Raw genomic sequence first — 14,219 nt, 5'->3', positions numbered from 1 at the left:
TGTATGCAAGAAAAACACAAGAGTGTGTGCTGGGGTGGCCATGGTTGACGTTTGATCTGAGATGCTGCCCTTCTTGGCTAGCAACATTTTATGATTTCACATTGATTTGTTAATACGAGGTTAAAGGGGATAATAAGGAAAAATAGGGGCAATTTGAATTAAAAAAAAAAATACTGGTTAAGTAACTTTGCAGATGGTCCAAGGTCAAGGCAATTGGTGATGATGGTGGCAAGAACATGCTCTAAAGGGATGTTTGGAGCCTTACTTCTGTGGACAGGAGGCTCCTGGCCCCTTGTGGCTCTGATTTCCTTAGTTAGGTCATGTGTTACCTTGTATTTGGGGATGGTCTTCAGCAGCTCTTTCACTGGGACATCTGTGCCAACCACGCCCAGAAGAATGCCCTTGGATCTCTGTGGAAAACATGGAACAACAATAACAGCAAGTTAACTTGGCAAGAGAAAAAGGACCTTGTGAGGAGACCCTTGCCATGGATCGCTGTCCAGCAACTCCTCCAAACTGATAGAGACTGAGGACTCACCCAGATCTCCAGGAAGGACTTCTCCTATCCTCTATTCTCCACCCACAATGTTTCTAGCCAAGAAGGGCAGCATCTCAGATCAAACATCAACCATGGCCACCCCAACACACACTCATACCAAGATGCTCTGTCCCCTCCCTTTCCTCCCTCCTGAAAATTAGAAGTTGATATCAAGAGGCACCCCGGGATCATCGGTTAGAAACTCTCATCACGAACTGGTTTCTCTTACGAAAGCTTTTTATAACACAGACATGATGGTGGTAACTGCTTTTTCCATTTACACTGCCATCTGGTGCCTCGGAGAAAGATACTCAAGGGCCTGGGAGAGATATAATAACCCCAAAGATTTTATCAGCAAGTTGAAACCGAGGACTGAGGTGAAGGAATAGGCCTCCTAGCTTGGAAGGCAGGGAGCTGCAAGTGATTTGCTGGAATGTCCAATGTCGGAAGAGCCATCAGGAAGAATAAGTAAATTGCTGTTGCCTATTCTTAGACAGGGTCTCGCTGAATGGCGTAGGGCCTCAATTAGTTGCTAAGGCTGGCTGTGAACTGGCGATCCTCCTGCCTCAGCTTCCCAGGCTGCTGGGATTAGAGGCGTGCGCCACCACGCCTGGCCTATTCTTTCTTCCAAGGGTTGAAGTGATTTGAAGAGTGCCCCCATAAGTTCTGCCTCTCTTAGAACTTCAGAATGGAATGCTATTTGGAAATGGGTCATTTGCAGATTAACAGTTAAGGATCTCAAGATGAAACCATCCAGGATTTAGGGTGGGTCCTCAATCTCATACCTGGGTAACTGGTCTCTTTATAGGAGAGAGGAGACAGACATACATGAAAGATGGCCACCCGAAAACAGGCAGAGTGGAAAGAAGCTACCACAAGCTAAGGGGCACCAGGACCCAGGAGTGGGAAGACACGAGGAAACAGGTTTCCCTAGAACCTTCAGGAGAACATGGCCCTGCTAACACCTGATTTCAGATTTCTAGAGTCCAGAACTGTGTGAGAATAAATTTCTATTCTGTATACCACCCCAGTTAGTGGCACTTCATTTCCACAGCCCTAGGAAATTAATACGAAGTTGTTGACTATACATCAAAGAGAAGTCAGTCCATCATAATCCAGGGTCCTTCTGGGCTTCTCCTCCTCTGGTCTTTTAACACATTTTGGGAAGGGGCTGAGATGCTACCAACACTAAGCTGATACCTACTCCGCTTCCTCTCAGGGATGTTGGATTTAGAAGTTCTCCGGGTAGGATGAAACATTAAGAAACAGTTGTATACCCTCTATCCTTAGAGGGGAAAAATCACCAGAGCTTGACTGAGAAGTCAACCTTCTTAGCAGCAAGCGGAAAGGAGGGCCACCATACTCACGGTTTCATTCTGCTTACTAAACACGGGCATGGCCACTGTGGTCATCAGGACGAGGCCCTGATCATCAGCAAGCTGGATGGAGAGAGAAAAGGCGGTTACTGAGAATGTTCTGGAAACCTCAGTGTTGGAGGCCATCCTGTGACCATCACATCCTGCCCTGACCAGAGGCTGTTGAGAACGGGCCAGCGCCCACCTGAGTCTTAAATAGAGAGAGAGGACAGCATCTTCCTGCCTGATTTGCAGATAAGAGCCTGGCCCCCACCTGGGGCATGGCGTCAGTCACTCCAGCCGATCTGTTGTTCTTTGAGTTCCGCCATTTTGGTTCAAACAAAGCCTTGTCTGAATCACAGTGATCTGTTTTGTTACAACAGATTGATTTTACTGTTTTACTTCCCAGATGTTTATGTTCGATATGTGTGTCAACAATGCTTCTTTTTAATCTAAAAATCAAGGATCAGAAATCACAAGCTGAAAGGGTCTTATAAGCTGCCCTTGCTGGAAACCACAGATTCTGTAAGCATTAATTCTTTCCAAGGTAGGCAAGTCAATGTCCTTTTATCTCTACAGAGTCCCAGTCCCAGATGGAAAACAAATAAAATAAAAAGATGACTTTATCATACAACCCTGACACTCATGACTAAGAAGCTAAACACACCTGGATGGATGACCCATGAGATACTGCACATGATATGTGTCTGTCATCCTGTGTACTTTTCACACAGTGTTGGGAGGCAGGGAGGGAAGAACACCTCCTATGCCCCAGTAACAAATGGGGAAATGGAGTCCTGGAACAATAAGACAAACGTGGTTCTAATTCTCAGCTTTGAACTTTTCTTAAATGCACTAGCTAAGCCTCATGGAATAATGCTCACGATTCCCCAGCATCATCCTCCTGAAGATAAAACACAAAGCCACCCAGCAGGGTACCTGGCATATGGAGGTGCTCACAAGTACTGTTCTCCTTTCCCTGCCTTCAAGGTCACACAATTAGTAAGTGGCAAAGTCACTGCTCACAGGTAGAGACTGGCCTGGTAAGTCCAATAGGAGAGAAATGCTTTCTGGTTTCAACAGCCTGCCCAAGCCCCCAAAGTGAAGCACTCCATGAAGTAAATCCATCATCTTTAGTCTAGAGAGTTTCTGATGCTTCTCTATTCTTCCATAACTATAGTACCATGGGATAACCAGGTATTGCTCTCTCAAACTTCTTGGGAAGAGGTATCATAAATAATAGATCCTGAAATCTAAATGATTGATCCTGCCTGGATGGGCTGGTTTCTTAAGTAAAAGTCATTAGACTCTGCTCATTTTCTCCCATGTTCTTCTAATGCATTCTTGAAGTTACAGGACATCATCACTTGCAGTGTGGTGCATGGGACAGCAATACCTGAGTGCTTGTTAAGAATGCATAATCCCAGCCCCCATTCTATACCCTCTGAATGTGAATCATTATTTTTAGCATGCCTATTAAAGTTTAAGAAGCATTGTTTTAGGGCAATCATTTCTACTTCATCCCTATCAGTAATCGTGATAGCTAAAGAAAAGATAATAGGTGTTGGGGGGAAAACATCCCAATAAGAAAGTAAGGAATCTTGTTTTATTTTATTACACATTAATATTTAGATGGGTCTACCCTCCTTTGTGAAAAGTAAGATGAGGGAAATCTCATTGTCCCTAAAGACCAGGAACTCAAGGAGTCATGGTTAATTCTATGCTTATCTGGGATAGTTCATGGTGCTTACTCATCTGATCAACCACCATGCTAGGTAGTTGCTGGGAAGGTATTTTTTTTAATATTACAGAGATTTAAATTAGCACACTTCAAGTAAAATAATGCAGGTGGGTCTCACCCAGTCAGTTGAAGTTCTTCAGAGAAAAGACAGGGCCCAAAGAAAGAGGAATTCGTCCTCTAGTTTGCTTTCAAACTAAAAATGGCAACATCAACTCTTGCTGGGGTTTTCAGCTTGCGAGCCTGCCTTACAGATTTCAGAATTGTCAGACTCCATAATCACAAAAGCCAATTCTTGAATATAAGTCCATCTGTCTGTTTCTCCCTATAAATATATATACACATATAAGTGCATATGCACAGACATACATGTACATATATACACATAATACAGAGGCTCTACATACATATATACATATGCATACATATGTTTCTCTCCCTGTCTCTCTCTCTCTCTCTCTCTCTCTCTCTCACACACACACACACACACACACACACACACATGCTTTCTCTGGATAATCCTGATTATATACACAATAATCATATACACGATTACAATAATTATTAGACCAGATAAAGAAGTTTACCTTATCAATATTATCAAATATTACCTTATCAAGAATGTTAACTATGAGAGAATGTTATTGTTATTGTTGCTAGAAACCAATATCTATAGTAAATATCAGTTTATGGAGACACAGTTCCAACATCTTGCTAAAAATACATAAAGTATACTATGGCCACCATTGGAGGTAGGAAAGGCTGTTTTTCAAAGGCAGAGTCAACTCATAATAAACAGCTCTCTTAGAATTAAAAGTCTTCCTATATTCTGACTCCTTGATTAATCCTTAATGCTATACAGAAAACTGATTTGAGCTGATCCATAACCCTGGACAACTTCCACTTTGCAACCTAAATCAAAATTTCAACCAATGCCAACATGTATCATGGATGAAATCAAAACATACCATTGACAATAATGAGAAATGAAGCTTTTTTCCTGCAACCAGTAAAAATCAGTTATAAATCACTAGTAATTGTCCTGGCACAAATGCAAGATCATGGGAAATGAACTTCCAAATATTAAGCCAGAATATAGTATCAACTTCACTGAGGGGCTAATTCCAAATGTAATTACTACATCATTACTTAAAAAAGTATTCCTATAATATTGCATTTGTACTGAAACCATTCATTTGTAACCAGCCCCAGGTAAACAAAGGAAATGCAGTGAGTCCAGTCTGGCCAGAGTTCACATACGGAACTATAATCTCACATAGTCCTCTCCTAGGGGCAGTTCTGGCCCATATTGGAATGGGCTTGGCCAGAACCTTAACCTGCAGGTTTCCCACATATACCAGCTCATCACACGGCCATAAGGGCTGGCAAGAGCCCAGAAACAGCACTTGTACAACATTAATACCCTCATCTGCACCCACCAGCTCCATCATCCCCACTCTCCACAGGTCTGTACTCTATGAATCTTAAACATTTCATGGAGAAGGAAATCAATTTGAAAGTTCATTTGCACCGTAAGCACTTTATGATCAAAAGGCATTCTGTACTCCTGCCATAGGAAATAGCAGCCAGTGGCAAGGGTTTTTTTCCCAGACCACCAAGCAGAAGTCATGCAGCCAACCATGGCCAGACGCTCTCTGTCCCCTCACACACTAGGGGACCCCCTGCTTTTCTGTGGTCCCCAACCTATAGCTGCTTCTGAGGCAAGAGCACCACTTAGGATTGATTCATGCATGTGGCTTCCAAGAAAAATGCAGACATAGAGTCAACATTCATTTTCCAAAGGGTAGAAGCAGGAGATGGGGGTCACCATGGTCCATCTGGGCAAAATCCCATTAACTTACGTCCAAGTGGGAACGTTAAAATGAATGGCTGTTCAATTACACTTGCACGGGCTTTGAACAGGCCTCTGAAAGGCTTGGTTGTGGTGTTCTGTTGTATAATAAGTGTATATTATTCCATATCCTTCATTTCCTATGCTACATAATGGGGACCGTTCTGGTATCAAAGGAAATGATGAATAATAATACTGAACATCTGGTTTATAAAACACAAACTTGCTCAACAGATCGACTGCTTCCCGTCAGCTCCCCGAGTTAATCACGCATGGGGGCTTATATGAATATGCATTCAGACTCATGTGTGAGGCTTGTGCAGTCACCTCGGGCCTTCACTCTTAATGCTGGATCAGTTTCCCACTGATGGCACTGGTGGGCAATGCAGCCGGCCCTTAGGTGTGGCCCCAGATAGTATAGAAACAACAAATGGTGGGGGCTGGTACACTGGCTCTCATCTGGAAGCACAGAAGCCACTTTCTTCAGGTCTAACTTGAACTAAAGTAAAGATGTCTGGCATTTGTTGATAGCTGTCAGTCATCAAATGACAGATTCAGAATGCTCCGACAAGCAATTTTTACAACCAGGAAGAAGTTCACTGCTTCATGCTGTTAGCTTTATAGTGAAGATATTTACAAATGAAACCATGTAAAGGTAGACTTTTTTTTTTTTAAATGCCCAGTGTCTTTCCTTTTCTTCTTCTGCAAACAACAGTCCCTTCCTTCACAGAAATCCTCATCATCTCCTCCAATCACAAGGTTTTCCTAGCAGCTAACTTCCCCCATCTTGAATGTGTGACTAGATATCCAACCCAGGCTGTACCTACCACAGGGCTTCACACTCACATGCACAAATGCACACCTCCTCTTGGCCACACTGATTGGTTTATTAATTTTGGCACATGATTCAAGCTACATTATCTGGGATTTGTTTATTTCTGGAGCTGATAGCAAAGATCCCCCCCCCCCCACTTTGAGGATGGTTATAAGAACATAATCGTGTGTGTGTGTGTGTGTGTGTGTGTGTGTGTGTGTGTGTTGCTGGGGATTATACCCAGGGCCTTGTATATGCAAGGCAAGCACTCTACCAACTGGGCTATATCCCAAGCCTAGAATATAATCTTGATGGTCATAGAAACACAAGCTGAGGTGTGTGTGTGTGTGTGTGTGTGTGTGTGTGTGTGTTGAAGGGGAAATGAAGAGGTAGGGAGAGGAAGGGAGGGACCAGGCTCTGGATGCCTTCACCGCTGATGTCAACTCCAACAATACTTTTTTTTCATTATTAGATTACTCCAACCAATAAGTTCTCTCTCTCTCTCTCTCTCTCTCTCTCTCTCTCTCTCTCTCTCTCTCTCTCTCTCTCTCTCTCTCTCTTTCGCCCAAATGAGCATGAATAGGATTTGCATCACTCGGACAAGTCCTGAATCACACAGGTGATTGGTCCATAAATGTCTTAAGCAGCTCTAGATGCCTATCGTAGTGACCCCAAGCACCACATACAACCCAGAGAGAGGAATTTCTTTGGCTAGGAAAGTCAAAGGGAAAATGGTCTCAACATTCTCAAGAGGGATGGTTGTCTGTCTTTCCCACAAGGGAAGAAATTTAGGTACTCCCAAAGTAGCCAAATAATGAGTGGTAGAAGGCAGAATTTGGGAAAATGACCATTTCTTAGGATGCTGTAAAAAATCTGTTATCATTGGGACTTTTTGAAAAAATCTTTATAATGAAATAACAAAAGTTTGCCTGCTTTGAAAAAGGAGTCTGTGTGAGAAGTTGTAGAATCAGTGTCAACTTTTGGCCTTACCGGGATAGAGATGTGAACACCCACAGGTAAAGAGGACAGGCCTGGAGACAGGTGGAAGGCACATGCCAGTCCTCCACGGGGTGCCTTGGACTGGGAATAGTGATGGCTACCGTGCTGCCTGGATAGGCTCCACTTTGGAAGGACATCTGTTTTACTTGCCTTCTTCACATCTCCATTCAGAGGAAGCTTGCCAGGGCTAGCGGCAGGATCCACTGTTTCTCCTGCAGCTGGGAGCCCTGGGGGGTGAATGCCAAGTCCCAGAGAAAGGAGGCAAGCTGGGCCTGGCCCAGAGAAGGCATTCAAGCGAATTAAGGGCAGCACGCTTGGCAAACCATTAGAGGGCTGCCAGGTGGTTTTCAGTAGAGTCTGCTGCCAGATCTGCTCAGCCCTCGAGGCTTGGGCTCAAAGGGAAGGTTGTGCACAAATGGTGAACTCTGCTGGGGAAGACTGGCTGTGATCCAAGAACAAAGGCTAATTCACTACCGCTCCTCAAATATCGTTTTTCTGCTATACTTTGCTCTTCTTATGTTTGTATGTTTTTCTTTTCTTACTAAAGTTGATCACCATATTGACTATATTAATGGAGTACATAATATCAATGTATAATGCTACAGCATATAAATAGCCTCTCTGTGTATATAATTGGTAAGTATGCAGCTGCATTTCCGTTGTGTTTTCCTTTCAAGCCTGCAATGAACTTCAACCTGCACTCCACAGAATGGCACTATCGCCATCTAGTGGAAGTCAGGGTGAATTGCAGGCACAATGTCCTGGGAGATTAAAAAGACATTTTCTTGACTAAGTGTTTTTCCAGTAAAAATGTATTTAGATGGCAGCCAATGTCACTTAGATACGTAACCATTTGAAGCACAGGCTGTCTCAACTATTAGTTCTGTCAATAACCTCTGCCTTGACAGAAAAATGAATAATACTAAAAGGTAGACGAACATAGAATAACAGATGAGACATTTTGAAAGGAGAACCATTGACTCTTTATGATGTATGGGGTCTGGAAATGTGATTGGAGAGTACATGAAGGATGATGTCCTTTCAAACTCACTTTCTTAAGTGCTGCTTGAACCGAAAGAAGCCAGATCCTTGGCATCCCCTCCTCTGCCCATGAAGTCTACGAATGACCTCAGAATTCCCAAAGGCCACAATAAAGAGTACTGGGGACAGGAAGCACATATCACCCATGTCCTCCGTGTGATACTCTGTGTCAAGGGAAGAGCAAGGTGGTACTGGAGTAACCCTCTGTATAAATTAGTTAGAAAAGCAGTAAGAGGAAAACACAGATCCAGAAAAAAGGAACCTGAGCAGAATACATGGCTATGTGGAGATACTTTAGACCCTAAACCCCTTAAACGTTCCCTCTCACCTCCAACCAAACAAACCATCTGTACCTAACCTTTTTCAATGGCCATCTACCCTCCAAAATAGCCCTCCTTCTCACAACAGAACATCCATGACCCTTAGTACTAAGCAGAGATATCAGGGGAAGATTCTAGTAAGGGTACACTGGGGTATGAGCAGCAGGCTGATTTCAGGACAGACACACCCCTTACTGACTTGATCTTCACATGACAACATGAGTAAATCTCAACATTTGGAGAAAATGAAGCAAGTTGCAGATGTACACATGTAGGGTGAAGTTCTTTATGGAAAAATTTAAACAAACAAACAAACAAAAAAAAAAACCAATGTTGTCTGGTGGGTATAGGTACATACACCTGTTTGTAAAATTTCATTAACACGGGATACACACTCTTAGCTATCAGGTTCCCATGTTAATCAAACAATATGCTCAACATGAGTGATCTGAGGAAAGTTTAATTAGAGGATTATTTGCTAAGATGCAAGCAATTTACCCACCCCACTCCATCCCCAAAGAGCAGTGCAGTGCCTGGGTCCTAGGAATAGGGGCAGTACTCCTACACAGCAGTGGGGAACAAGGAGCAGTTATGCACCACCTACTGACAGCAGTCAACTCCCATGGGATGACAATCAGTCCACACAGCCCTGTCAAAATGCAAAATGTGCAGTGTTTCACTTCATTAAAAAAATCATTTGAAAAAACCTGAAGTGCATATGATAAAATATTTATATTACTTAAATCTGGATGATAGGTGTATGGGGTTTTTTTTTTTGTTTGTTTCTTTTCTATATAACTGAAACTTAAAAAGAAGACTGTCTCCATAAATTCTCATCTATAGAAAGCATGTTATAAATAAAACCACCTAATAGCAGACACTTGCAATGAAGACGAATGCTTGAAATCAAAAATAAATGTAAAAATAACCACAATAATAATTATACATTTTTAAAAAAGTTTTCTTTAAATATATTTTTTAGTTATTGATGGACCTTTATTTTACATTTGTATGTAGTGCTGAGAATTGAACCCAGTGCCTCATGCATGCTAGGCAAGCATGCTAACACCGAGACACAAACCAGCCCCAATAATTATACATTTTAAATATCCCTTTTTACGTATAGATAAAATAGTCCTTTGAAAAAGCCATGGTCCTGCACTAATATTTAACAAAAAAAATCCCACTATTTTATACACCTATAATGCACCAATAAAAAAAGATGGGGGTGGGGAGCCCTGGTAATACTTAGACATTGCAAATCCTACCAGAGTAAAATTTTCACATTCTGAGTTACACATATTTGAATATCAGTATTTGGGGTGTTCTTCATAGTGAAGAATTTAGAAAGAACAGGCATTATTTTTAATTGAAAAGCTGATTCTTTCATGAAAGCAACAGGAATGATCTTTCATGACACTGTTGAGATGAAATGCTTCCCTTTAAAAATCTAGGCTAATTTAACACCAATCATTGTTTGGATGTGTATTGTGCACTGGAATTTTTCAAGGTGCCTGAAATCTAAATAATATAAGTCTCCAAGAAAATGGCAGTGGACCATGAGAATAAAAAGTAAGAATAAATACTCCTTTTAAGAAATGTTTGCTCTTATTGTGCCTTTGATCATCCTGATAAAGTATAGTCACTCAATCCAAGAGAACGCTACATAAATGATATTTTGCTTTTGAACAAGCCATTTTCTCTTATTCATACAGAATCATTATTACTTGCATCTAAGATTTGGAAATCCTGAATTCTTATGAGCCTTTTTCTGCATTTTAAGTTGTTTACATAGAAAAGCAGACAGAGTTTCCTCTTTGAACTTTAACTGTGTCGTGCAGAACTGGATTGTTGAATTTGTTTGTTTTCTCTTTTTAACAACCTGAAGACAACTTGGTGAATGATAATGCTGGCTCAAGTTGGAACATCTATATGAAAATCTAAAAACAGCTTTCTTCTAATAAAACAGTTATTGTTTAGGAAAACGTTAATGTTTCCCTTTTTTCCAGCGATTCTAAGATATAAGTCATTAAGCAAGGAACAGAGTTGATGGGTAAACATCTCTCTAGAGTGGGAGAAATGTCTTTGACTAGGAACACATATGCACATAAATCCAAGGTCAAGAGAATATTACTAATAAACATAATATTTCTGATTAACATATCAGAAACCCATCTTGGAAGTGCTTTGTTTATTAATGTACCACCTGCTTTGTTGATTAAGGTAAAACCTACATTTTAAGAATGCCCAGTAATAACCACAATGAGAATTACCAGGAGACGCTGGATTTGGACCAATACTCACAATGAGCTCTGTCACATAACTGACCCCCTGTTGTGGCCGAACATTCATATTTTCACAAACATGGTTTAAACACTTCCCAAAGAGGTGCCTGAAAACACAGCCAATTGTCAGAGCCGGAGCTTCGGGGGCCTTGGGACAAAAACCTTCCCCTTGTTTAAAGACCCCCTGAAATGCTGCTTCCTCCACAAAACCTTCCCTAACTAAGTGGAAATGGGAACCAGATGTTCTCAAACTTCACTACAAAGATAATCATATTTACTCTACAACCAAAGATACCATCTAGGCCCAAATTTGTGCAAACTGTTAATGCAGCAAAGTCACTGAACACTGCGGCTGGAAGAAATGCTGGAAATTGGGCCGAGCCTGTAAACTCCAAGGGCAGAATCTAAGAATGAGTCCTCTTTTTAATCCAGAGCATTTAGCACAGAGCCTGGTCCATGGGAAGTGCCCAGTAAATGATCCTAGAATGATTTTACTCCAACACCGTCCTTTTATTTATTTTATGAAGGAGGCCCAGAGAAGAAAGGAGTGGCAGAGAATTGGTACCAGAACTCAGACAAGACTCCGGAGCTCCTTCTCTTCATGCCCTTGCATATCGTGCCTCCATCAGTGTGGTTAGCCTGAGACTGGAAGGAATTTCTGAGAAGCTAGTGGCTACGTGCTTCTGTTGCTAACAGGGGGACAAGGTTCATGATGTCCAGCCAATGTCACAGCGATAAGGAAAAAGGACTGACTGTCTTTTTAACAGCTCAGTTGAACGCTGTGACTTCCAGCAAATAGACCCAAATTAACATCTCAGCAGATTCAACAAACTTGGTTAGTTGTTTTTATTCATCCATCCATCCTTTCTTCCATCCATCCTTCCTTCCATCTACTCAGCTCTGTATCTACTATGCATATCCACTGCCAAGCATGCTTTGCTATTACCCAACAATGCTTGAAATGTTTCACATTTATGTAGCCTTGTATCTAACCCTGGCACAGACCTTGTGAATGGTCTTTGTCCACTTAACAGGTAAAAGGATTAAAGATAAAGGGGCAAAGTACCTCGCTCTAGGTCACAGAAGGCAGTAACATGGAAATTTGAGCCTCAGCCTACCTAATGCCACAGCCTGTGTGCAAATCATTCTGTTTTCAGTCTCCTGTCTTGGAATGCAAGGACATATGTCATTTTCTGCCTTAGGTAGCTTAGCGTGCAATCCAAGAGGAAACAAAGTAAATCATCCTTAAATTAAGAATAGCCCTGTCAGGTGTGGTGGTGAATGCCTGTAATCCCAGTGGCTCAGGAGGCTGAGGCAGGAGGATTGTAAATTCAAGTTCAGCCTCACCAACTTAGCAAGACCCTGTCTCTAAGTAAAATATACAAAAAAGGGGCTGGGGATGTGGCTCAGTGGTTAAATGCCCCTTGGTGAATCCTGGGTTACAACAACAAAAAAAAAGGAATACCCCCAAGAGTACTTGCAACAAGTGGAATTATTGGGAAAAATACCTCATATAGTGCCTGGAAAATCTGAGAGAGGCAATCAATCTCATAGGGATGGTTCCAGGATAAGGTATGGTCCCCTGGGCTTCTTTCCGGTCCACTCATTACCAAGTTTGAAGTTCATCAGTCCCTCCATCTGACTCATATAAACATAAAAATATTTCTCCTTCGTCCTATAAGAGACCATTGTGGCCTTCACAAATGTGTTTTAGAAAACAATCAGGATAGTTAATCATAACTGAAGCATCTTATTAAAGGAGGCCGGGGGCATATAGCAAAGGAAGTTGTTATAGAGGAAGAGAATCAGGAAGAAGGGAGAGAAGCTTCAGAAGTACCCAGTCTCCAAATCACCTAATGGGTTCCAGGCCTGGATTAGTAGGGACTAGTCCAATCTAAGCACCCAGAGCTCATGATTCAGCAAGTGGTTCACTTCTATGAGTCATTTCTGGAAAAAAGAGAATCCATACCATGGCATTAGGCCTTGCCTGACATTTTTCTACCTCATGAAACTTAGTTGGGTTTTCCAAAATCCCTCTAGTTAATTAGAAGGGATAAACATCTAACTTTCTGTTTTTGAACTTCTTTGCAGCATCGCCATACAGGATTACACAACTGCTCCAGTTTACCCCAGAGGGTCATTTCAGTTGAATCCTGTGGCAAGATCACATCTGGTAGCTCACAGAGCCATCGCTTCAGTTCTCAGGGACCTGGGGCACATGGAGGTTTTCCATGAACATATACCCACTAACTAAAGTACATCTGGGGGGGCGGGTCTATTATGTGAATAGGATGACAGAAAAAAGGACCAGGCAGCTGGAACTAGGACCAGACCAATAAGTATATGACTCAATTTAGCAATTAAAAACTGAAAGGTGGTTGTTTCGTTAAAATGATGAATTCTCCAATGTTAATGTGCAGAAACCATTTAGGCAGATAAATTCTGTCAATGAAAATGAGCCTTGTGGTGTATCAAAAAAATTTTGTTGCTGGGTGTGGTGGTGCCACACCTGTAATCCCAGCCACTTGGGAGGCTGAGACAAGTTCAAAGCCAGCCTCGGCAACTTAGCAAGGCCCTAGGGAACTCAGCAATAAAAGACCCTGTCTCTAAATAAAATATAAGAAAAGGGCTGGGGATATGGCTCAGTGGTTAAGCACCCCTGGATTCAACCCCTGGTACCCCAAAAAATTATGTCAAAAAAAGTAAAGAAAGGGATGCCTATGAGTGTATAGTGCATAGGTGTTTTGGGCACTTATCAGTTTTATCTCTCACACAGTAAATCCCTTCCTATGAGGACCAGTAAAGTGAGATTAAAATCACTGATGGTGATTTGACATCAATTTGATACATGATTGATTACATTTATATCTGGACAAAGGTTTGTTTTGTTTTGTTTTGATCCTGGAGTTGAACCCAGGGGCATTTAACCTCTGAGCCACATCTCCAGCCCTTTGAAAACATTTTATTTAGAGACAGGGTCTTGCTGAGTTGCTTAGTGCCTCACTAATTTGCTGAGGATGACTTTGAACACACGGTCTTCCTGCCTCAGCCTTCTGAGCTGCTGGGCATGTACCACCATGCCTGGTTCTGGAAAAAGATTTGATTTTTAAACTAGTCACTGAATTGTACTGATTTTGATTTGCTCCTGTGTTGGAATGGCTGTCTTTATATGTTCGTTCTCTCTCCCTCTCTCTCTCTCTCTCTTGCAATTTAAAAAATGCATGTCTGACTCAAGTCGATGTATTTTGGGTTATTTGATTTTTAAAGTTTCATTGCA

At 41.8% G+C, this 14,219-nt stretch overlaps 1 protein-coding gene across 1 annotated transcript in view; it reads right to left on the bottom strand.

Moving 5' to 3' along the window:
* Cacna2d3 (calcium voltage-gated channel auxiliary subunit alpha2delta 3) overlaps positions 1–14,219 on the bottom strand; it is an 872,527-nt gene that overhangs the window by 225,133 nt on the left and 633,175 nt on the right. The window contains exons 15-16 of the mRNA XM_027947835.2: positions 1,906–1,977; positions 330–410 (exon numbers count right to left, since the gene is read on the bottom strand). Coding sequence (XP_027803636.1) covers positions 330–410; positions 1,906–1,977 — 153 coding nt within the window. The remainder of the gene's footprint in view (positions 1–329; positions 411–1,905; positions 1,978–14,219) is intronic.

This window comes from Marmota flaviventris, chromosome 1, assembly GCF_047511675.1.
Source record: "Marmota flaviventris isolate mMarFla1 chromosome 1, mMarFla1.hap1, whole genome shotgun sequence".
In the NCBI taxonomy this organism is placed as follows: Eukaryota; Metazoa; Chordata; class Mammalia; order Rodentia; family Sciuridae; genus Marmota; species Marmota flaviventris.
This window is presented reverse-complemented; position numbering and strand designations above follow the sequence as displayed.